Source organism: Fusarium solani (genome assembly GCF_023522795.1).
Source record: "Fusarium solani strain SB1 chromosome Unknown bctg00000010, whole genome shotgun sequence".
Lineage (NCBI taxonomy): Eukaryota > Fungi > Ascomycota > Sordariomycetes > Hypocreales > Nectriaceae > Fusarium > Fusarium solani.
The window spans coordinates 1,025,678-1,049,306 of record NW_027072147.1 but is presented as its reverse complement, the minus strand read 5'-3'; the positions used below and the strand labels follow the sequence as shown (position 1 = coordinate 1,049,306).

General features: G+C 51.5%; 11 protein-coding genes across 11 annotated transcripts; 4 read left to right on the top strand and 7 right to left on the bottom strand.

The window, feature by feature from the left end:
- Window positions 1-904: 904 nt before the first annotated feature.
- Window positions 905-1,898, top strand: MRS44_014403 (uncharacterized protein; the record flags this gene model as incomplete). The annotated part of the gene is made up of 3 exons (XM_065618392.1): window positions 905-1,061; window positions 1,118-1,259; window positions 1,340-1,898. 3 exons carry the CDS (start codon window positions 905-907, stop codon window positions 1,896-1,898), a joined length of 858 nt encoding a protein of 285 aa, XP_065474464.1.
- A 316-nt stretch (window positions 1,899-2,214) lies between these two features.
- Window positions 2,215-3,617, bottom strand: MRS44_014402 (uncharacterized protein; the record flags this gene model as incomplete). The annotated part of the gene is made up of 4 exons (XM_046274165.2): window positions 2,215-2,518; window positions 2,585-2,754; window positions 2,806-3,239; window positions 3,290-3,617. The coding sequence occupies 4 exons, from the start codon at window positions 3,615-3,617 to the stop codon at window positions 2,215-2,217; spliced, it is 1,236 nt and encodes a 411-aa protein (XP_046127468.2).
- A 512-nt stretch (window positions 3,618-4,129) lies between these two features.
- MRS44_014401 (uncharacterized protein) lies at window positions 4,130-7,678 on the top strand (the record flags this gene model as incomplete). Its single annotated transcript, XM_065618391.1, has 6 exons — window positions 4,130-4,570; window positions 4,646-4,823; window positions 6,066-6,240; window positions 6,294-6,571; window positions 6,621-7,098; window positions 7,153-7,678. 6 exons carry the CDS (start codon window positions 4,130-4,132, stop codon window positions 7,676-7,678), a joined length of 2,076 nt encoding a protein of 691 aa, XP_065474463.1.
- A 529-nt stretch (window positions 7,679-8,207) lies between these two features.
- On the bottom strand, window positions 8,208-8,607 carry MRS44_014400 (uncharacterized protein; the record flags this gene model as incomplete). Its single annotated transcript, XM_046277332.2, has 2 exons — window positions 8,208-8,262; window positions 8,312-8,607. 2 exons carry the CDS (start codon window positions 8,605-8,607, stop codon window positions 8,208-8,210), a joined length of 351 nt encoding a protein of 116 aa, XP_046127471.1.
- Window positions 8,608-9,106: 499 nt separating this feature from the next.
- Window positions 9,107-10,048, bottom strand: MRS44_014399 (uncharacterized protein; the record flags this gene model as incomplete). The annotated part of the gene is made up of 1 exon (XM_046277333.2): window positions 9,107-10,048. One exon carries the CDS (start codon window positions 10,046-10,048, stop codon window positions 9,107-9,109), a length of 942 nt encoding a protein of 313 aa, XP_046127472.1.
- Window positions 10,049-11,173: 1,125 nt separating this feature from the next.
- Window positions 11,174-11,953, bottom strand: MRS44_014398 (uncharacterized protein; the record flags this gene model as incomplete). The annotated part of the gene is made up of 4 exons (XM_046277334.2): window positions 11,174-11,434; window positions 11,538-11,623; window positions 11,678-11,769; window positions 11,832-11,953. The coding sequence occupies 4 exons, from the start codon at window positions 11,951-11,953 to the stop codon at window positions 11,174-11,176; spliced, it is 561 nt and encodes a 186-aa protein (XP_046127473.2).
- A 754-nt stretch (window positions 11,954-12,707) lies between these two features.
- MRS44_014397 (uncharacterized protein) lies at window positions 12,708-14,772 on the bottom strand (the record flags this gene model as incomplete). Its single annotated transcript, XM_065618390.1, has 5 exons — window positions 12,708-13,051; window positions 13,105-13,711; window positions 13,769-13,942; window positions 13,998-14,215; window positions 14,268-14,772. The coding sequence occupies 5 exons, from the start codon at window positions 14,770-14,772 to the stop codon at window positions 12,708-12,710; spliced, it is 1,848 nt and encodes a 615-aa protein (XP_065474462.1).
- A 1,001-nt stretch (window positions 14,773-15,773) lies between these two features.
- MRS44_014396 (uncharacterized protein) lies at window positions 15,774-16,357 on the bottom strand (the record flags this gene model as incomplete). The annotated part of the gene is made up of 2 exons (XM_046284774.2): window positions 15,774-16,066; window positions 16,117-16,357. The coding sequence occupies 2 exons, from the start codon at window positions 16,355-16,357 to the stop codon at window positions 15,774-15,776; spliced, it is 534 nt and encodes a 177-aa protein (XP_046127475.2).
- Window positions 16,358-17,683: 1,326 nt separating this feature from the next.
- On the top strand, window positions 17,684-19,277 carry MRS44_014395 (uncharacterized protein; the record flags this gene model as incomplete). The annotated part of the gene is made up of 2 exons (XM_046277335.2): window positions 17,684-17,991; window positions 18,044-19,277. 2 exons carry the CDS (start codon window positions 17,684-17,686, stop codon window positions 19,275-19,277), a joined length of 1,542 nt encoding a protein of 513 aa, XP_046127476.2.
- A 511-nt stretch (window positions 19,278-19,788) lies between these two features.
- Window positions 19,789-21,727, top strand: MRS44_014394 (uncharacterized protein; the record flags this gene model as incomplete). The annotated part of the gene is made up of 3 exons (XM_065618389.1): window positions 19,789-19,925; window positions 20,031-20,098; window positions 20,157-21,727. The coding sequence occupies 3 exons, from the start codon at window positions 19,789-19,791 to the stop codon at window positions 21,725-21,727; spliced, it is 1,776 nt and encodes a 591-aa protein (XP_065474461.1).
- A 562-nt stretch (window positions 21,728-22,289) lies between these two features.
- Window positions 22,290-23,281, bottom strand: MRS44_014393 (uncharacterized protein; the record flags this gene model as incomplete). Its single annotated transcript, XM_046277336.2, has 2 exons — window positions 22,290-22,875; window positions 22,926-23,281. The coding sequence occupies 2 exons, from the start codon at window positions 23,279-23,281 to the stop codon at window positions 22,290-22,292; spliced, it is 942 nt and encodes a 313-aa protein (XP_046127478.1).
- Between the last annotated feature and the right edge of the window lie 348 nt (window positions 23,282-23,629).

Below are 23,629 nucleotides of genomic sequence, written 5' to 3'. Positions count from 1 at the left end.
TCTCCCCCGCAAACAAGCGAAGCTAGAAACGCGGGGAAACGAGACTACAGCTGCATGTCTGCGTGCAAGCGATGAGAGTCAATTGGGTTACGGCCTTTACGGTGTTGGGTTTTATGCGACCGCCATGGATTGAGTATGATGGTGGCTGATGGCCTCTTCCAGAGACGTCATTGATAATGAGAATGCCTCCAGCTGTCGGGTAGGGGTTGTCGGATGAGGGATGTCAGACTTGGCATTGGACCCGAGAGTCTGGCACTGGATGATCGCTGCGACTATTCCTCTGGTGTTGAGGGTCCATTGTTGGTGTTTGAGATACCGACGCGCCTTAATTGACATTGAATAAGATCGTTTTAGCAGGATAACATTGGTATCAGTGTCGCTGGAGTGGACAGTCAGGATCAATAGCTAGTTATCCTCTCGCCGTGGTACCTCCACTGGGCTTCCCTGGCCCCCTAAGACCGAGTTTCACGACTGGCTATTGTTGTTACTCTTTGCAGGGCCAAGTACGGACTAGATGAGTTCAGACACCTTGTTCGACATTGCCTATCCCCTGAGAGACCGGGAGGTGGGTCTCCTTTGCACTAATTCCGCCTTGAGGCTCATCTGACATCTGGTAGTTATCATGGCCCGAGGTGTAACTCACGGGCCGAGATCCGAGGAGGTTTACCCCAGATAAGTGGACTTGTCAAGCCTATATCAACATCAGGTCATTTCCGCCAATCTTTCGGGTAATGTACTAGGAACATATCCGCCAGCTCAGTCAGCTACGAGTCAGGTTCGTTGATATGCGGACATACTCAAGGAGATGATGTCGGCTGGGTTAACTGCGAGCTTCCATCGATTGATAAAGCCCCAGTGAGATTGAGCGTCCGATACATACACTGTCAATAACTACACACACATGATGCAGCACCCAGCAGCAAGTACCGCTCCCTTCCCTCTGGCCTTTGGGTTGGGGACGCTATGGTTCGAGGGGAGTCGACAGGACATTAGCCGCAAGATCGTCAATGGGATAAAGACGGCATTGGAAGTAGGGTACCGACACATAGATTCGGCCCAAAGTAAGCCTTTGACGAGCCATGAATTGTTTCTTGTACTGACGTGACTTAAAAAAAAGTGTACAACAATGAACGGGAGCTGGGGGTCGCCCTTGAGGAGTCAGGGGTGCCAAGATCCGAGCTGTTTATCACCAACAAGACTCTAAATCTCGACGATCCAGAGTCATCTCTTGCAGATACCCTCGCCAATCTCAAGGCATCGTACGTGGACATGCAAGTTATCTCCTTTCCCCTTCAATCCCTCTCACCCACGCATTGCAGAGCTGACCGTCTCCCTCCAGGTATCTCATACATGCCCCATTCCCAGCCACATCTCCATCTCATCTTCAGGAAGCATGGCGCAAGATGGAGGTCTGCGTAGACAAAGGCCTTGCCAGAAACATCGGGGTCTCGAGTTTCAGCGAGCAGCACATCGACACCCTTCTCGAGACAGCGAGGATACGGCCGGCGGTTAACCAGGTCGAGATGCACCCTTACCTACCACAGTCCCATCTCAAGACATACCTTACAGGGAAAGGGATCCCGATGGAAGCCTTTGGGTGTCTTGTTCCTCTCACGAATCCCCAACCTGGCCCAGTCAACGGCATCATCAAGTCGTTGTCAGAAAAGTATGGCGTGAGCGAGTCAACCATCTTACTCAAGTGGGTGATTCAACAGGAGATTCGGGTGGTGACTACGAGCGGCCGAAAAGAACGGTTACAGAGTTATATGGATGAGCTTGCTGCTTTTGACCTTGATGAAAAGGAAATAGAAGTTATTGCGCATGCGTCCGAGGACACACATGTCAGAATGTTTTTTGCAGAAGAGTTTAAAGCTATAGAGTTAGCTTCATCTAGTTAGTTCATGCCTTCAAGTCTCAGCCATCAACTCTCAGCTGGCTATGCTAACTCACAAACAATTGCTTCCAAGACAAGGCCAGATTGCGGATGCCACTTGCAGAGGTAACTGATTTTAAAGTAATAAACCGTGCAAATCTCGTCGGATCAGTGATAAGCATCTATATCCACGCTTGCTTGACAAGTTCAAGAGGCTCCAGCACCACCACGACTGACCTTATCCTTGCACATGACAACTTACTGAAATCATAGACATTCGCACTGATATGCAAGGCACAGTTTACTAGCTAATAATACTCAAACTCTTCTGCCATGATCGGTTACTTGTCCTCCATTTTTCTTCCCTCAAATTTGAACATTTCGTTGGATGGCACGCCGTTCCTGTCCCTCATCTTCACCGCAGCCTCTGGCCCGGCGACGGGGACTCGATACTCAAATGAGCCTGCCTTCGCGTCGGGCAGATCGTAAGGAAAAGGTAGATACTCGGGCATCAAGCCGAGCTGTTTCAGGACAGTGCCCTGATCCCAAGAGATGTGTTCATGGTACAGTCTATCCCCGCGGATGTTGACAACAGCTGTGAAGGGCACTTCTGCCTTTCGTCCTGTGGGAGGTACTCCAGGAATACTGTAGATACGTATCAGCAAAACCGTCGGCCTGTGATTTATCTCAATGTGTGTGCGAGTGACTCACAGCCAGTCAATCTCTCGATCGTGGGTGAATTTAAAGATGAACTCATCGACAACGGTGTTTATGCCTAGGGTGCGGCTAATGAGCTCCAACTCAGTATCGGCAGAGTTATTGAATATGAAATTGTGTCGGTAGAAGTTTGTCAGTTTCTGGCGGCCAATTCCGCCAGTCAACTGCAGCAGTGTCAGTCCGGTCCAGTATGAGCGTCACAGCTATCAACATACCGTGGGAACATGGTTTACATAGGGCTCTTGCACCATGGTGCTCATTGTATGCTCAACAGAGCGGTCAGCGAATTCGTAGTAGGTATGTTCTTCCCAAATTGCTTCTAGGTCGAAGTTCGGACCGCTCATCAGTGGTTTGAGGAACTGGAGGCTCCTCGTATGCGAAATGGATTCTGTGATGTAGTGGAAATGCTCACTGGCGGGTGTTGCAAATCCGTAGCTCTTCACCGTGGGATATTGGTACTGGGTGACGCCCTGTTGCTTGGTGGACGCAGCGGACGGACCAGCCTTTCCAGCTACATGGTTCAATGTGGGGATCTTGACTGCCACGAGGTTGTCGAGGGTGGATGCGTCAACATAAGTGATGCCAGCAATGACCTGGGGGATTTGGGCCAGGGCCGGGGCTGCTTGGTTCCAGAGATCGGGCTCGTAGGCTGTGGATGGTCAGCGTTGGGACGAGGGCGAGGCAGAGACTTCTACTTACACACCAGGCCAACATTGCCCTTTGGATCGCATTGGGAACACTGGTTGAGGGCCTCTACAGCCTCACGCAGTACATCCTCGGCCGGCCTGCCGTCGAAAGAGGTGGGATCCAGTTGCACAACAGCGTATCCCTCTTCGGCCCATTTGAGCAAGGGTAACGGCGCTCCATCATAAAAAGCCAATGGATCCTCTAAGTGTCGGTGCAGGATGATCAGGCCGGGCCCATGACCACGCCGCGAGAGGGGAGGCAGCAAGAACATGCCCTTGCTCAGCGTCGTGAGCTGCGAGGTGGGAAGCGGGGCTGGCGGCTTTGTGATGTCTGCAAACATGATGATCGTGTGCACAGTCCCTATGACAGTAGATTGGTAATGCAAGGATTGGTCGATACTAGTTCGGGGGGCTAGGTTGGGTTGGGTATGTAGGTGTTGGAGGATCAAGGAGCGGTTCAATATTTCACGACTCACCTATCCACCCATGTTCTACCTGTGGCATCCATCTTGTGTTACCTGATGAATGGCAAGAAGTCACTCGTCGATCCTGCCGGCTTCCATTTGTGGTGCCGATCGGCAACCGCTGCGCCTACCAACTGCACGGTGCCCTAGCCGACGATACACGTCGGGCCGTGATCCGTACCGACAATCCGTCCTGGCCTTGTCGTGGTCTCAATGCGGCTCCCAACTGGGAGTTGTGGGAAGGATTAAATTAAGCTGCTGCTGTGCTACCCCATCTTCTGTCATCCAAGTCACCATATCTTGTCTAGCAAGTCAAGTTCTAAGCAAGCACGGCACGCCAAGCATGTCCTCGTTTCCTCCCAGCCGGTGTTGTTCCCTTGGGAGCCTCCATGAGTAAGTCCACAGTCGCAGATAATGCCGAAACCAAATGCTCATCCAAGGACAGAGGCGAACCCACCGGAGACCTCATTGCTCTCGACGGTCAGGTCGACGCCTACCTAGCCACGCCGCCCAAGCAGGTAGAGTCGCTCAAAGTGGGCATCCTCTATGTACCAGATATCCTCGGGATATGGCAAAACAGTAAACTCATGGCCGACTTATTCGCCGCCCAAGGCTATACTACTCTGGTCTTGGATATCTTCAATGGTGATCCTGCGCACTTTCACATGCCTGACGATTTTGACATTATGGGTTGGCTATCTCACGGGTCCAACGGAAGCAACCCTCATACGCCAGAGGCCATCGATCCAATTATCCTAAATGGCATTGCTCACCTTAAGTCTCTCGGCTTGACTCGTATTGGTGCCGTCGGCTACTGCCTGGGAGCCAAGGTGAGATTCAGTTCCTTGTTATTCCTTGCATTATCGTCTCCGCATACCATTTAACAATACTAATCGCGTTTTCAGTACGTCGTTCGTCATTACGAGCATGATATCGAGTGTGGCTTCATCGCTCACCCTTCCTTTGTCGAAGCCGACGAGCTGGCTGCTATTTCTGGGCCGTTGTCGGTTGCTGCAGCCGAGAATGATGACATCTTCACTGTCGAAAAGCGTCACGAGTCGGAGAGGATTCTTGCCAAAACAGGTCAGCGATACCAAATTACTCTCTTTTCCGGCGTGGAGCATGGCTTTGCGGTGCGAGGTGATCCCTCTATAGCCGTACAGCGTTTTGCTAAGGAACAAGCATTTCTACAAGCAATCTCCTGGTTTAAGGATATATTTACATAGCAAGACTATATCCACTTGGAATACTAAAATATAAACAAGGTTCTTCCTTTCTCAACTAACCTTGCCTTGATACACAACTAATGATGTTAAGTGGCCAAAAGAAGACTTTTGCCCTCTCCTTGCCCTCAATCCCTTTTTTCCTAATTGAGCCGTGGTATCAAGAAACACTCCATATTCTAATTCCCAACACAAAAAGGCATAACCACCTTTGAGTCTGTCTTGGTGAGCCCGTCGTTTTAATGTTGTGTCAGGCTCGCTCTAGGGTAGTGGGCATGTCCAAAATCGCCTAATTATTTCTGTCAGTGATTATGCCAGTATATCGAAACTGTGGTTGTGCGTAATGCATGATGTTGTGTATGCGGCCACTCGAGTCTCTGCATCATGAGGTGTTGGCGCGTGGCTCGAATGGACACGTCGTGAAATGGGCCTCAGCTCCATCGGAACATGACAACAGTCCGAGCACGACAGTCAACAGCCTTTTAAAGAGTATTGATACGTTATTACGTCCTTTTAAATAGTAATGCTCGCCTCCACAATGGTCAATAGCCTCTAAGATGAGGAGATTCGCAAACAAGGTCATACAAGAAACATCCGATCGTCGGCCGTTGGAGATGGTTCCTTGGGGTTCTAGCCAGTCACAGAATGAGGCCATCCAAGCACCTCAAGACGCCCTTGTACACATCCACCAATGACATCACTCACATTTGCCTAAAATCGGAGCTGCTCTCACTTCACCCTCCTATTACAGTCTAGCCCCTCGCCTCCAACATCTGCTTCCAAGCTAGCTTCTAGAATAGCGCGAACCAATCTGCGGAGCTGTTCACTCGCACTGCGGGGAAGTTTGGGGGACATCCATGTGATGTGCCTGGATTTTAAAAAGACGAGGCCCGTCCTTCTTGTGTAAAACCCCGGCCCGTTCATGCGATCCACGGCCATAAACTCACGCCGTTCAGCGTCGATCGATCCGATTTGCTCACCAGCAAACGTGGGGGGTTGAAGAGTTGTGAATGCCATGCCGCCAAAGAAACGGCCCTATGTACCAAAGACGAAGGGTCAATACAGCTTCATTCTTGGTCGAAACAATCACTGACTCTCATAGGTTGCCACGAGTGCTCGAAACGACGCATTCACTGCGACCGCACCGAGCCTAGCTGCAACAAATGCGCCTCTCGTGGTCTAAAGTGCAGTGGACTTGGGATTCGTCATCGATTCAACAAGGGTGTTGCTGCGAGGGGCAAGTGGGCTGGAAAGACCATCGAGAGGGTATATGAAGAGTGCGCATACGCAGAGAGGCCGTCTATGCTGTCCTTGCTAACAGCAGTGGTAGGAATTCATGGAGTCTTTCCGGAAACGACAAACATGACACGATACCCTCAAAGTCGACTTCCACGGTGAATCTTGTCTTATCGGATAAGACAGGCACGCAGCTTGATGGCGAGACTGAGGAGCAAGACGATGACGACATCGAATTCATCGTATCAGACGTCCAGGACCTCGTCCCTGGAGGAATTGGTTGGTTAGAGGATCACACCAACTTTTGCAGTGTCTTTCTTCAGGAGATCCCCCAGAGCACACCGGGATGGAAGAGAAACTTGTTTCTACACTGTATGTGATTTCCACTGAACCGTCATATTCAACTTCTAACGAAATTCAGTCTCGCAGTACATCTCGACCGAGATGGTCGCCATTGACGGCGTACTCAACGACTGGCGTCACATACTACTCCCTCTAGCCCAGACCGACGAACTTGTCATGGACGCCGTTCTCACCGTCTCGGCCTTTCACTTTCACCTGAATAAGCTGTCCCATAACCTACACGCCAACAACCAGCAGCACACCATCTTTGGCGGAAGCTTTGGTATTCATGACTTTTACGTCCCGGATCCGTACCAGCTCTGTGGACGCACCCTCCGAGGCCTGCGACAGCGACAGGAGCTCGTCAATGCTGACCAAACTGAGAAGCACTCGGTTCTGATAAGTCTCTTGTTGCTTATCACAGCTGTGTTGGTGACTGGTGGCTCTGACTTTCCGGTCCTGTTCCGGATGATGGAGTCAGCGTTTGATGCTATTGGAGGCAAAGAAGGGCTTGGAACTGGGACCTTGGCCGAGTTTATCATGCGAGAGTTGCACAAGTAAGTTGACAAACACTTTATGGAGTAATTCTCGCGTCTAACAATGCTGTCTAGACTTCGAGTCTACGCTGCTCCACACCTCGGCGAAGAAACAGGCCTCGAGATGATTTCATCACAAGCCCGGACTGCCCAGCTATTCGGATGTCTAAACCACTGCATAGACCAATATCCCCAGCACTCATCTCTATCTTCACAATTCGCAGATCTCGTGTACCAGGCGCGAGACATTTATCTCCAGCAAGTCATGTCAGACCAAACCTCGGCGTTTTTCAACTTTGAGCCCGTCCCAGGTAACCCAGGCTCCGTGGCCCGCCTCGAAAAATTCATCGAGTCGCTCAAGAAAATTCCACACACGTCTCCTGTGGAGCACATGCTCATCTGGACTACTTTTGTGGCGGCTTCAGACGCGCAGCTTGATGAGCACAAGGCGTTTTTCGAAAAGGTGCTTCGACGACATCATGCGAGAAGTGGGTTTGGGAACTTGCTCAAGGGTATAGAGTCTCTCAAGAAGTTATGGAGTCGGAAACCGGGGGAGAGGTGGACTTCTTTGTTACCACAGGAAAAGGTCCTTGTTGCGTGATTTAAAGCTGGACTTGGGACGAAGACACGACCACCAAAATTGGATGTGAAGATAGAGTTTTTTGTATAATACCCTAATAATCTTGACTCTTTTCCCACCCCGGTATATCTTGTGCATGTAAGGATGGTCCAGGCCAAGACATGCATTCACTTTTCGGCAGTAGAATGGCAACACCATGACTTTCAAGACACGGCAATGCTGTACAGGGAAGAACCCAGCTGTCAGAACCCAAGAAATGCAGACGAATTCACGTGGACCGTGCTTGAGATTATGTCCTGACGCTTATGCCAGATCGCCGGCTAGCTAGGCCCCTGTGCAGGCAGGGTTAGCGTGACTGCAGTCAGCGCGGGGAGAATGGAATTGCTCAAGAAGTTTATTAAAAAGGTCACAGTATGCGGGTCTGAAATGTGAGTGATTGCTTCAAATACTATCGCCGCGTCAAGGTAACGAATGTGTAGCATGTCGCCGGCGTCATGGAAAACACCCTCCACCTCAATAGCTGCCCAAACAATAGCTTACAACATGTTGACTAAAAGTCCTCAATTCGATAAACCTGGTAAGCAACCTCTTCATAAGGATGCGCCCTGCACTTTGTCAGCAATCAGTCCCCCAACACCAACAAGACACACTCACTCCTTCAGCGCCGAGACAACCTTCTTAACAGTCTCCTCCCCCGCGCACACCGTCTCGACTCGGACCTCGGGGATCTCCTCGAGCTTGCCCACCTCCCCAATAGCCGGGTTGGCCGCGTCGCCCGGGCGAAACTGCCCCGTGCCCGTCGCCTGCCAGCAGCATTCCGTGTAGCCTCCGGGCCCCGGGTAGCGGCCCGCGCCGGCCTTGAAGATGGCGGCTTTGCAGGCGGCGACGGACGCGGGGGGCGCGTAGAAGACGAGGCTGAAACGTCGTAGAGGTGGGGTTAGTGATGCCATTTTTGATAAAAGGCGATTGCCGATGAGATGCTCGGGGAGATGCGATGGATGAACTGAGCTGAGGGTGGCGATGATACTGTTCCGGCCCGGAGGTGCGAGATAAGCGCCGAGATGTCCGAACGATTTTGCTTCTGTTTTTTTGATGGTTCGAGAAATTCAGCTAAAGCGTTTGAGGCACAGTCAAACAAAGATGCAAATCTCCACCAGATGCAAGCCTGCAATCATGTGACGTCGTCGGGCGAATCTGCGCAACCCATTTGGTAAGCCGCGAGGTCATCCATGGCACCATGTCTGCAGCTGAGGAGCGGACACGCCCGATGCGGGCGAATCATAGGCACGCTCTAACCGGCGCGAACTTGCCGGGCCTATGTTTTACGAATTCGAAGAGCATAATGGTTGTTGAGGAGGTGTGCGTCAAGTTGAGGTGCGGGTAGAGGTGGTATTCAGCAAGGACATACCCAAGAACCAATCATCCTTGCACTGGCACACTGATTCTATTCTAGCCTTTGAGGGTTGGTGCAAAGCATCTCGAGTCGTATCCTTCCAGAACAGTTGACCAAGCGTCCTCCACTTCATCGGGAATATCAACACGAGATGAACCAGGCCCTCGTCTATATCCGTGGTCATTATCCCGAATTCCCGGCATCTCTCCAAGAATACGGTCCAGGAAGCGATCCATTGACCACAGTCCCTTTCCGTCGTCCAGCTTGATACCATATGCCGTCGGTTCCGGTGCCAAGACAGGCCAGCTGGCTATCTTTGGTCTTTGCGCACACCTGCTATAAACGTTCTCGAAGCATGCGACTGTTCGCCTGCTCATGGCTGGATCTTGGACCACAGTGATGGAGCTGGGGCTGTGTATCCCATGGCTCTCCAGGACTTTTTGTGTCTCTTCCGGGCTGGCTCCACAGTTGACAGAACGGTCGGCCATCAAAATTGTAAACCCATCTTGATTCTCCAAGTCACTTCGTGATGGCGTCAAATTAGAGCCCCCAATCTCCAACCCATAAAACCGCTCCGCAATAACCTTCAAGACATGCGCCTCAGGTTTACCCTGAACACTGTCAAAGATGCACGAGTACCGCGCATTGGCCTTGACTGCATCATAGACGAACGGAGTAGAGGGCCCAATGCCGCCGCACAGGACAAGCACCATCCTCCTGGGATGTTCCTGGTTGCCGTCCGGGGTGGACTTTTGGATATGCCGGACGGCCCACTCGAATACCGCCTCGGCAATGACGAGGATTGCCGAAGCGCACAGGACGACTACATCTGTTGGTTGTGGTTCAGAGTCGGGAGTGGTGTTTCGGTCTTTTGACAGGGAGTGGAGGTATGTTTGGAGTTCGTTGGCGCTGTAGATTTGTTCGAGGGCGAGGAAGCGGGAGACGAGATTGGCCGAGCTGGAGAGCTCGTCTTTTTCATTGAAATTTTTTGAATGCATTTCGAATGCCTTGACAGGTAAGATATCAAAAAGTATGGGGACTAGAATGAACAATGTGAGAGATGTGGAGAGGAGCGTTGAGTGGGATATTTGATGCTTGAAGCCCCAACCACAATCTGTGCGTTGAAATCCCTAGAGGATTCCTCCCCCTCCTAGTATAGCCAGAGGGAAAGGCACTGGAATAAAAGACCGATATGTCTCAATCCCATCATCAAGATATCGACTTAGTAAGATTTGCAGTACTAACTAGCTGCGCCGGACATCGTTAAAGTTTGTGACTAACTCTAGCCTCACGTAATATGGACTACCCGCCGGAATCCCTTACCTCTTTGGGTAATCAAGACAACTCCACCGGATGTCTCTCGAGTTGCTATTATCCTATAGTTATTCAATCAATGGTCATTCTCTGGTAGAGAACGTCTGTGCGTGTCAGGTGAACCATTTGTGTTTGTAAAAAAGACGCTCTTGGTGTCGCTCATCATCTCGCAATTGGATGTAGTTGCTGAATCACCACGGGCGGGCGACGAGAGTGCCTTCATGGGCGCAAGTGCAAGTCTTGGGCTTGATGACAATTCGGCATTTCCATGCATCATACCGCGGCTTAAAAATAAACAAAAAATGATTCACACCAATACATATGCAAAAGATGCCGTGCAATGCTTGGCCGAGGATTTGCTTTGTCAAAATGTCTCTGTCGTGCACGCCAAGGTCAGCCAAGACGGCTATCTATACATCACCAAAGCTTCGCCAAAAAGAACAGACGATTCTTCAACGGTCAAAAATCACGGAACATAACGGAAGGCTTATGCACAAGACAAGTTAGAATTTCACGACGGCTTGGCTACTACCTCATGCAAGATTTCGTCGTAGATAACCGAGACCGAGTGGGGACGAGTCGTCGACGGGAATTTTTGCCTCCCAAAATTCATGCAGGTCCAAGAGATGGCTTTAGATTCGAATCTTGGTAAGAAATGCTTAATATTTATCCGTTTGTATATCCCAGTAAAACTTGTAATGCCCGCTCGCTATGTAATGAAACCGCCAATCCATACTCAAACATCCTTCCCATACCTAACCTAGATGTAATCCCTCAACGCCTGTTGTATGTACACTGTCCACACCCAGTTAAGGGCTGGAAGGCTCGGACTCGGACTCAACTGGGTCCTCGACCTGCTCAATCATGCCCGTCTTGACGTCGTACACGTACCCCGTGATGGGCACGTCCAGGACCAGGGGGCTCTTCCTGAGGAACGAGACATCGTCCAGCACGCTCTGCCGCAAATCAGAGAATGGCAGGAATGCCATGTGGTCGACGTCCTCCTTGAGCTCCTTCCGGATCTTGGACCGGAACTCGTGGTCGGAGAAGCTCTGCATGCCACAGCCGGTCTGTGTGTTGGAGCGTGGGGTTAGCCTACAGAAAACACCGGGCCGGTCGTTTTTTCTTCTGCCGGAAGAGGGGGGAACAACAAAAATCATGGGGTCATCTTACGTGGTGCATGACGATAATCTCCCGGGTTCCCAGCATCTGCTGAGAGATCAAGATGGAACGAAGAGCTTCAACAGCTCGGCCGCCAGCTAGAAGAAAAAAGTGTCAGACTCGGTGATAACAAGACAGGCGCAAGAACGGACCATTTCGAATGACATGGGCGTCGCCAAGATCTAGCCCTAGCATTTTGGCCGGGTCGAGTCGCGAATCCATGCAAGCCACAATTACCACCTTGCTGCACAGTCGCGTTGTCAGCCCTTGATCCATGTCATAATTCACTCTTCGTAGATCTCATACCGACGGGGCGGCGAGGGCAGGTGGGCCTCGTTGAACGTAGCCGCATACTTCTTGTTGGCAGCCTCAAAGTCGGACTTGACAGAGGAAGAAAAGAATTTTGTCGAAGGAATGATGGAAGGCATGCTGGGTAGAGGTGGGTGAGGCTCTGGTCTCTTGAAGAGGGAGGAGAGGACTCGGTCAACCAGGGAGAGGAAGTGTGGCATCTCAGCTGCTTCTTGGGGTGCGTCCCGTCCAAGGCCTTTTATTGTTTGATGTCTTGGAAGGCTGGGCCTCGTACGAAATATCAATATATACACGTTTTCTGGCATGTCCACCCGCAGTGGCGTTTTCCCTTGATCCGAGTGTGTGTGCCGTCATCCTTGTCCACCCTTCTCAACACAAAACGGGGACGGAGGGCCCCGACGAGGAAGCTGGAGATACCCCTCACACCTATGCCGGGGCAATCTTTCACATTCTGGGGGCAATTGGCTAGCTTCGGATAATACAGTACAGCGGTGGCCCATATCGTGCCATGCCAGGGACATCCAGGTCTGGAACCGGATGCATGGTGGCCCGCCCACTATCCAACTATTTGGCATCTGCATATCCATATCCCCCCCATGGCACCATCCATCTCGGCGATAGCCTCACTCCGACCTCGTTCTACGACCGACTAGGCGACCAACTCCGCCTCCCAAGAATTGTGTTGAAACGTCAGCTCTGCCCAGACAAAGCCACAACTGGGTCATCCGGCGCCTGGTTGGGCGAGGTCGAGGCCAAGATGCTGGGCCACAGACTGGGGGGGTCTATATCAGCGCCAGATTCAGCCAGTGACTGGTGCGCTATTGCCAAGGAGAAATCCGGGGTAAAATGGCATGCATCTTGACGTTTTTGTTATCAATGCGCAAACCGAAAGTCCAGACGCTTGTTCCCCTCATCAGTCGTCGTGTCGAGGTAATGCTGCCTTTGTTCTTCCGACATGGCGTTCCACCTCTCCTCACGCGTCTTGTTGCGCCAGACGTAATAACCCTTGACAAGTAGATACAGGCAGATGTTGACGCAGGCCAGGACGATCAGGGTCCTGTTGCCTCGGCGGTAGCGGGGCTTGTCGTCGGCCCGGTAGATGTTGGACGCCATTATCCCGGCGGTCTGGACGCACATGTTGTACATGGCCGCCGAGACGGTGCGCAGCCGGACGGCGTTGGAGTTGCGAGAGTTCCATCCCACCTGTATGGCATGTGCTGCACCCCACGAATTAGCGTCGTCATATTGTCTGATGTAGATGGAGCCTTACGGGATGGGTAGGCGAGTAACAATGTCAGAATCATCCATGCTGCCCACTTGTTAATCTGCGTGACATCTACTACATACAGAAAAATCAGAAACGGAAGCGCCCAGATCTGAGATATCATGGCTACGAGAGCCCTCTCGTCGAGAAGGTCAGACAGGTACGTGATACCCATGATGGAGCACATGGTCAGAAACGTGGTGGGAACAGTTAGCAGATTCGTGACAAGGGTGCTGAACCCCAGCTCGCGGAGTATAAGCGTAAGGTACTGGTGCGGCGGCGTCACGGGCTGGCCCCAGACCAGCCCGAGCGCGTACAGTGGCCAGAGGTCGTAGTCCAGAAGGCTCTGGGCCAGGAGGCTGAGGGTGATGGGCTGGCGGTTGTGCATGTCGCCCTTACTAGGGTCGTCCCTGATCACCCGATTAACCATGATCACCTCCTCTCTTTGGTAAAGGTCAGCAAGAGGGCTTCGAGAAGCTAGATATAGCAGGGGGGCAGCTAAATACCGCTCATCGAACCACCCCTGCTCCCCGCGGAACCAGTTCGCCGTCTGAGTCGGCGAGGGTGGCATCAGTCCGACGGCTAATAAGCCCACAACGAAAGTTAGAGCGCCCTGAGTAAAATGATGAGTCTCTTTTAATGCTCGACACGTTTTATTCCGCCCACTCACCTCGATCAGAAAAAGGTACCGCCACCCTTCAAATCCATGCAAGCCTCGGAGCTGCAACAGGCCAGCTGCGAGGAACCCAGCCATGATGTCAGAGAGTGACATGGCAGCCCAGAAAAAGGCAAGACGTAGCGAAAGCTCGTGAGATTTGTAAAAGTAGCTAAGATATAGAATGACCTATAATCTGCGTTGGCGTTTCGAAACCTGGTAAATGGTGTGGTGTCACACTCACGTCGGGGATGAAGCCGCCCTCGCATATCGCCAGCAAAGCACGGCTTACGAGAAAGGATGTCTTGCCTGTAAGCCAGAATTGGCTGGCTGATACCACGCTCCAGACACATATCTGCATGGGAACCCATCTGTCTGGGCCGACCCATTTGCTGAGGACCTGCGAGGGGAGCTCGGCGCAGAGGAACGACAGTTTGAAAACCGTGTTCCCGAGGTTATAATCTGGGGGACATCAGCTGTTGATCAAAGTAAGGGGTGAAACAAGGATGCGGACCATCAGTGGTGAGTCCGAGATCTGGTAGGAAATTATCCGAAAGGGCCTGGCTGAGGTTCGCCCTGTCCAGCTGCAGAGCCATAAACATGACACAAGAAAAGACCATGATGCGAATATCAATCTTTCTCACGAGCTTTCTCTCCTCGTTCCAGGTCCATCTAGCAGAAGGGTCAAAGCGATGAATGTTTTCCCAGTCTGGTCGAGGTTGATATCTCTTTGCGAGCTCAGGGTCGTCAAACACTGATTTCTGAGTCGCGATGGCATCACCATCTGGTTCATCACCTCGCTGCCACCAGTAGCGTTTCTCAGTGACTGTTGAAAGGGGCTCTAAGAGGTCGAGGTCTTTCGTGGAGACTGGTGGCGTTTTGCTGTCGCCGCTGAGGAGGGGAATCTCATCTTCTCTGCCAGATGTCCATATGACGGCCCCTGTGTCTGGGTCTTGGTGCTCGAGGTGCTGATACGTGGCTCTAGATGAACTCCGCGGCAAGCGAAAAGAAGAAGACATGTTGGCCTGAAGGACGAGGTCTACCTCGATAGATACACTCAGCTTTCCAGTAGTTTGGAACTCAAACTTGAGATCTAAAATGAGAAATCCAGCACCCAAATACCCCTACCCACGAAGCACGACATCGCGACGCCGTTTTGGGGTTTATGACGCCACATTCCTGCTCGACAATCTCACCCACGAGTGAGACCTGTCCTCGCAAGCCATTGGATAGAACACCCCACGGCGAGCGTGGGATTCAGCAAGAAGCGCTGGAGATTGTCGGAGGATGCCTCGCGACTCGGTCTGACAGTTGTCTTATTGGTCGGCTTGGGTCATGTCTGGCGCAATCGCCCTTGTGATACTTTCGTGATTGGAGCTTGTGATGACGAGTTGGTGCCCCGCTTGATAACCTCTCAGGAATGACAACGTTGGAATTACATATCACCACATTGCGCATTTTGTAATTAATCTCATCATCTAGAAATAATTGCTGTTTTGTGTTGGTGAAGTCGACAGAAGACGAAAAATCCGCTATCTTGTCGAGGCTGTGGAGTGGCAGGCATATCGAGACCCTGGCAGGTCACAATGAACTCGAACAATGGCAGTTTTGGATTTTAAGGTTTTAAATAGTAAAAGTCGGCCAAATACTCCATCATGTCAAGATCGGCTACCGGATTAGATTAGCGAAGGAGTCATGGAGCTTCTGATGTCAAAAGGGTTACGGGGCCGCAGGGTGACATTGCGGGATAACATCCTACATCGTTCGTCTCACTTCAGATCTCCGTTAATATCAATGCCTTGATCGAATGCTACCGTGAAAATGACACCTCGGTTCATCCGTAGTTCTTCTTAGCCGTTGAGAATGAAAATTTCCTAATCAACAGTATGCTTTGAGGGGTGTCGAGTGAGATTGGGCAAAAAGCGTAGAATCTTCATCATGAATAAATATCACGGCTTTCAACTCGAATTCCCACGTCACTTAAACCATTCTTCAGACCTATTTTATTCATTAAAAAGATCTATCTGTATCTAGGCGGACCAGTCTGCATGCCGGCCTGCGGCATCTGATTCCAACCCTGCGTGCGGTGTGACGACTCGTTGTGCCAGTAGTCGTGCACCTTTTGATTCTTGTCCCCCATTCGCGGCCATATCGCCTCTGGTAACCGAGCTGCCGTCGGTGGAGCGTGCCCTGCTACCTCTTGCAGCTTTTCGTCCATCATCTTGGGCATTTGTCGCTGTGCTGCGCGGTTCTTTTTCGCTTTTCTGTGTCTTGTGCAGAGGATGATGCTTGCAACCAGGATGGTCAAGGCGACTACGCACTTTGTTAGACAGATATTTCCAGAGATCAACAAGATAACTTACCCAAAATGCCAAATGCAATGGCAATCTCTACAGCCCCAATAAACTTCATGCCACCCCCATTGTGATTCTCGGCGTCCTCAGCAGTGCTCTCCGATGTGACCGTGACCGTCGGTCTTGGTAGAACCCCACTTGCAGCCTCAGTTTGCGGCACCAGACGAGGTGTAATGGATGTAAAGAGTGTTGTTGATTCGACTGCCGAAATGATTTGGGAGACTTGGTCGTAAAGTGCTATGCTCTCCATTTGGTAGTGTGTCGTGTGAGGTATTCGAGATAGGGAATCGATAAAGGAAACGATCGATGGATCAACTGAGGACGGAGAATGTCGTTGAATTCGTTTTGATGGCCAGCCAATGAAGGAAAAGGTGAATCAATCACGCAGTTGAAGAAAATTAATAGGCCGTTAAAGATAGTCGTCAAAGAGTCCGCTCATCCATCAAGGATTACAAGAAAAGAAGGACATCCGTCAAGGATTGCGATCCAAAAAGAAAAGAAGAAAAAAGAGTGCAGAACGACGGCATGATATGTGGAGTCTAAAAATGCGGTCAGTTGCAGCTGTTTGAGATTTCCTAGATCCGCTTGTAAGGCGAAACCGGGAGTCGCTCGAGGCGGCGCTGGTGAGACGGCAGATCAGACACTTTGACCCCTGGACGGCCTCAAGCCAAGCCCACGTCTCAGCATCATCTGCTGCTAAACCTGGAACTTGGCAGCCCAAACTGAGTCAATGCATTGATCTTGCAGGCTTAGCCGGTTACCGAGAGGTAACATCGAGTCGGCTGGTGCAGATTCCGCGCCCGTTGCGTGGCTGAGGCCCCCTTTGCAGGCGCGTTTAGAGGCCATCAGGGACTGGAGCGCCACGGTTTCAATTTTTCTCCCTTTTGCCCAGCCAACGATGCATTTCAGAATCAGGCTCTTCAAACGTCGACAGAAATAGCATCAGTCAGTTTTAAAATATGAATAGTCCATTATTAGGCGCAGCGGTCTCACGTGCTCACCTTCTCGGCACCCTCACCGACCGGCACACCCGGCATTCCACTCATCCTTTGCCGATTTCAAATCCCGAGTCTGCGCTCCCCGCAAACTCCCTCCACAGGCGCAGCAACCTCTCCAAACTCTGGGGAAGCTAATCGCAGGATATGATTCGTCCAATGCCAGCGACCTTCATTGTTTCTTTCCATTTTCAGCATGTGAAAGGATCTCAAAAAGCTTGAAAAATGGCTGACGACTGCTCTCGACGGACCATCTTCATTCACCGAACTACCGAACTGCGGGGCAAGCGGAGGCTTCGGGTATATCCATCTAGCGCGCCTGACGGAAAATTCTCCTCTGTGATCTTTTTCTTCATGATCAATTAGAAGCTTGTTAATGAAAGAGAGCATTTAATGACCATTGAGTCGCCTTCAATTGGCCTTCCAACAGCCGTTCCATCGAGTAGAACCTCCTCGGGTCCCCTCCACCAAGAATCGACTTGCAGAGGAAGAGGAACAGCTCTCCCACATCCCGTGAAGCTTATATATCTCACCTCCCCTCCGCAGCGAGATCCCCTCACTTGCCAAAAACAACCCTTACCATGGCCATAGTCGACCTCCTACTGTCCTGGTGGGCGCTGCCCATCGGGGTAGCAGTGCTCGTCGGCACGTACCTCTGCACGTACTTTGTCACGTACGGCTACCTGAGAGGCATCCCAGCGCCCTTCCCCGCTCAATTTTCAAATCTATGGCTGCTGTACGTGTGCCGACGGGGTGAGAGGTATGACGTTATGGATAAAATCCATAAGAAGATGGGCCCTGTTGTTCGAATTCAGCCAAATCATGTGTCGATAGCTGATGATGAGGCCATTCCCATCATCTATGGCCATGGAAATGGCTTTCTGAAGTCGTAAGTCGACAAGATCAAATGTTGGTCTCTTGTCACGGCTGACAGATGACAGCGAGTTTTATGACGCCTTTGTGTCTATCCGCCGAGGACTCTTTAACACTCGAGATCGCGCCGAGCATACTCGCAAGCGCAAGCTCATCTCTCACACCTTTTCAACCAAATCCATCAGCCAATTTGAGCCATACATCCACTCCAACCTCGAGCTTTTCGTCAAGCAGCTCGACAAGCTCATTATATCAGGCACGACCAAGGACAAGCAAGGTCGTCAACAGGCACTGATCGACTGTCTTCCTTGGTTCAACTATCTAGCTTTTGACGTTATTGGCGACCTCGCGTTCGGTGCCCCGTTCGGTATGCTCGCAAACGGCGCCGACGTAGCAGAAGTCAGAGCCACGCCAGAGTCTCCCCCAATTTACGCCTCAGCGATTGAAATCCTCAACCGGAGAGGCGAAGTGAGCGCTACGCTCGGCTGCTTCCCCCAGCTCAAGCCGTACGCCAAATGGCTTCCGGACCCGTTCTTCAGCAACGGCTTGAACGCCGTTCAGAACCTGGCGGGCATCGCCATCGCTCGTGTCAAGGCAAGACTCGACAACCCCCCGCCCGTTGAACGAAAGGATCTCCTCGCGCGTCTCATGGAAGGGAGGGATGAAAAGGGCGAACCGTTGGGTCGTGAGGAACTTACTGCTGAGGCTCTGACGCAGCTCATCGCCGGTAGTGACACGACCTCCAACTCTTCGTGTGCGTTGCTGTACCATGTTACCCGAACTCCAGGGGTTCTCGAGAAGCTTCAGGCCGAACTTGATGCTTCTATTCCTTCTCACATCTCAGTCCCAACGTTCGACATGGTCCGTGACCTTCCCTACCTCAACTGCGTCATCAACGAAACTCTCCGGTACCATTCCACATCAGGCATTGGTCTCCCACGACAAGTGCCCGAAGGTTCTCCCGGCGTCACCATCCGCGGACACTTTTTCCCAGCGGGCAGCGTGCTCAGCGTTCCGACATATTCAATCCATCACTCCAAGGAGATCTGGGGTCCTGATGCCGATGATTTCAAGCCAGAGAGGTGGGAGGATGTGACTCCCCGCCAGAAGAATGCATTTATTCCCTTTAGCCATGGACCGAGGGCGTGTGTCGGGCGGAATGTGGCCGAGATGGAGATGAAGTTGATAGCGGCGACATGGGCGAGGAGATATAATGTTGAACTGAAGCAGGAGATTATGGAAACCAGGGAGGGTTTCCTGAGGAAGCCCTTGGGTCTGGACATTGCTCTGAAGATGAGGTAACGGCTCAACAACCGCACACTCCTTGAATAAGCTATTAGAAAGTAGGGTTAGGCTAAACGTGATATTAATTATTTTTTTTTCCTTGAGTTACCTCAGGGGCCTTAGATTAAGGAGGCTTTAGATCTAAGGCTTTACTAAGGTCTTAAAACCTTTTGCCAGCTATAATTAATCCTATATATATAGCCTTAACTCATAATTTCATCCTTTTCTTAGTTTCCTATTTTATCTCTAAGGAAGGCTCGCTAGGTATCCTATGTATCGCAAACAAATGGCCATAGCGCTATAGCCAAAGGTTTAAGAACCCTATACTCGTACTATGTATAAGCAAGTCATTCATACTTTGAAGCATGAAGTGTACCGGAGATAAGTCAGATAACGGTAGCTGCTGGGCGCCAAGGATATCACGTGAGGCCCCATTCCCTTATGCCCAATCTCTAAGTCCTATTGCGTTGGGTTGAGCCACCAGCCCCCAAGCACACTCCATAACACTTCAGCACTATCAAGAGCCATCATGGCTGCCCTTCAGTCTCCATCACCGTTTGCCAGACTCTGCCAGAAGTGCAAAGTTCTTGAGCTAGACGAAAAATCACTCCCCGGCCCCGCTCTGGACGCATCGGTGCCTCAGTATGAACTCGCCCTTAACTGGGGGTTGGTGCCAAAGACGGGGAGCTGCGATTTTTGTTGTTTTGTATCCTTCATCATATTTTCTTGGCAGGCACACCGTGATCTGGAACATCTCCCGGAACACGATAGGCGTGTGTCACTATGCTATCTTATCCGTCAAAAGAGACTGAAAGCTCTCCGTGTCAATATTCACCACGGTACGAGACCCAGGCACAGTTAAACTCTTGATTAACACACTAATATCCAAGTATTAAGATGGGATGGAGGATATCCATTATGATTGCCCTATCGCCTCCACCACTGCCCATCCCCAAGGACCGTCGATAGGCCTTGAGAGTCCTCCAACACACCTCGATCCCAAGCCACTTGCTTGGATGGAATCGAAGATTGATTCATGCGTGGCTCATAACCACACGCGGGCACAGCGGAACTTTGTGCCTGACCGACTCATCAGAGTTGGCCAAGACAAACTCTCTCTTATCCTCACAAAGGACTCATTCAACTCGCAGTTCCATCAAAGCCCAGCTACTGAGCTGCCATACTACGCTGCTCTCACTTACTGCTGGGGCCCGCCTCCACATTCGGATAGGCAGCTCAAGACAAAGCAAGCCAACCTCTCAGATCACTTGAAGGAAATCCCAGAGGATAAGTTACCTCAAGCCATTAAAGATGCCGTTTTGGTCACCAGAGCGCTATCTATTCCATATCTTTGGATCGATGCTCTCTGCATCCTCCAGGATGTAGACTCAGACTGGGCCTATCAATGCACCCAGATAGACAACATTTATGGCAATTCACACGTCACCATCAGCGCTGCAGTGTCTAAGAACTGTGAAGAGGGCTTCATTACGAGGAAGGATATGATGACGGTTCCCTTTCATCTTCGAGACGTCACTGTTCCTCCGATGCCTATTGCTATTTATTTCCCCTCGTACCACAACACGACCGCCGAAGACATTGGAGCCGTGGCTTGGGTGAATAGAGGCTGGACGTTCCAAGAGAGGATGGCGTCAACGCGCATGCTCATGTTCGGAAAAAGCAATGTACATTTCCAGTGTCGGAATGACGGTTTCTCTATGAGCAAGTACCAACTTGAATATCACTTCAAGATGGTCAACCGGGACCTCCTAAACGAAGGTGATGTTGCGCTGATCTACGAGGAGTGGGCTACCGAAATTTCCGAGGGGTTCAGCTTCTACAGGCTTGAATTCACGCGCGGAACAGATATCTTGCCGTCAATCGCCGGGCTTGCCACTTTGTTTTCTCACCGCTTGCGCGATGACTATGTGGCTGGTCTGTGGAAGAAGGACCTATATCGGTGCCTCAAGTGGGATCTGGACCGTTCAGACAGCCTCATGGGATACAAAGACCTCCTAGACGGGCTCCAGCATCCTGCTCCGTACATAGCGCCCTCCTGGAGCTGGGCAAGTCGATCGGGCCTGGTCATGTTTTCTGTGTACCGGAATGGGTACATCACCAACACCCGGAGCGAATGCGCCGTCCTAGAAGCTGTAGTTCAGCTAAAGAGCACGAGCACGTTCGGAGAGTTGACGGGAGGGTATTTGGACATTTCAGCCAAACTTTACACCGGATCACGACAGTTGGTGTACCAGGAGATGGATGGTGAGGGGATTCCAAGACAGACGTTGCACTTGGGAGATCAGTACCTGGTGGACATTGAAACTGATTGCATTCTGGGTGAACTCTTTGAGGAAAGAGACGGGAAAAGCGAGCTAAGCGTACCGATTAGCTTCCTGCTCATCGGAAGTACCATAGAGGAGGAGAGGAATCAGGGGAAAGAGGTCAAGACGAGTTTGAAGGTCTGAGGAAAAGGTCTGTCACGGATGGCCGAGGCTCAGAAGATGGCGCCGAGCCGGACAGAATGGCGTATGGACTTTTGATACATCCGGCAGAGAGGCCTGGCGAGTTTGTTCGAGTCGGGACTTTTAAGTTCCAGTGTTCTCAACTTGGAGGTCTTGGGTTCTTTGAGGGATGCGAGACCAAGACTGTACGGCTTATCTGAGTTACCTCTGGAGCTAGGGCTGGGTATTAGACCAGAGAGCTTAGAGTACTTCCAACTAGCCGACCTAATAGACTTGGTGTGGAACACAATAGACCACTATGCCATACGGCAAAAGTAGAAGATGCCTTCTGCTAATGCAGAGGCATTTTAGGCCTTGTAATGCTGCTCAATACTTAGCTATCTTGTAATTTTATAGATTACCTAGCTTCTTGGGTCAGCTCGCCTAGCCCTTGGCCCATATGAGCCAAAGGGTAATCAGATTAACGATAGCTTAACATTAAATATTCCTCTACACGCTACCCAAGGTATACATAACCCTCTGCGCCCGCAAATGAAGTTAAACCCACACCTCCCGACTTCCCCCACTAGCTCCTCACCGTGTGAGACGGCGTGTGTGAGCCCTCTAGCTCAGGAGTAGCCGCCTCCAGCTCCGCCGGAGGGTACCGTGGTGTTGAGCCGTCCACTTCCGAGATGTAGTTGCCTGGTGACTCCGACTTGGGCTCCTCTTCTGTGGGAACAGGTGTCCGCGTGTTGCGCTTCCTTCGCCAGAAGTACAGACCCGCTCCGATGAGGAGGAGGCCGGCGACACCCACGCCCACGCCAATGCCTGCCTGGGCTCCCGTTGATAGACCTGATGATGGCTCGGTATCAGCGTCGGATGTATTTGATGCCATCGTTTCGCGGGTGCTGCCTGTGGTCTCTCTTGATGTACCGGTCGAGGAGGGAAGGTCTGAGGATTGGTAGTTGAGCTGGAACATAGGGGCCCTAATTGTGACGCCGTCCATCGTTGACACGCTCTCTCCGTCGCTGCTCGTCTTTGTAAAGGTCGCGGGAAATGTGAGCCAGTTGAGGATCGAGTCGCCCTCGGAGCACGATACGAATTGCATTGAGCCCCTCGACGCGACACTCTCGCACGTCTGTGGTCCTTCAGGCTGTTGGCAAGTGTAGCCACTGCATCGCATCAGCTTCCATTCAGCACGATGGGCTTCCGTAGAACTCACCTCGGACAACACCCAATGACGGTCTCGTGATCCAGGACGGAGAATTGGAAGTTGAAATCGCCCGTCATTGATCCGGTCGCACTACAGGCGGGCTCGTAACCATCGGGGCACTCGAGGCCGGGGGAGTAGTAGCCCCATCCGTTGAGGGCATATGGAGCCGTCCTCGACGTCGCTCTCGGCGGCCAGCAGTCTGTGTCATCCTGAAGACGTTGCGTGTTTGCCTTGTTGAGCGTTCCGCACGATTGGGCCTGCCATCCCTTAGTGCAGTCGGTACAGTCGAGGGCTGTCGCACTGCACTTGGCTGGGTATGTGAACTTGGTCGTTAGAGGACCGAGGTTCGTTCGTGGGGACACCATGGCTCAAGAAAAGAATGACGCTATCTTGAGGAATCGGGGTCGAGAGGAGTGCGTTTGTTAGGAGTGGGAGTTGCTGATCTTGTCATGGTTTTGCGCAAGAAGAAGGGTCAGACCATAACGACAGGCGGTCGGCGATTCCCAAATTAGGCACCATCGAGCGGTGCAATCTGCAGATTAAACTAGTTCCAACCGAGGCAGGGCTCGAGTGGACGCGATGGGGGCCAAAGGTGGCAGTGATGCGAACATTTGGTGTCGATAGGTCTGTGGAGATGCGCTTACTCCAGGGACCATCCATGTTGTGCTCAGGGGTCCTGCGCGAAAAAGGAGTGCAGTCAGGCTAGGGCTTCT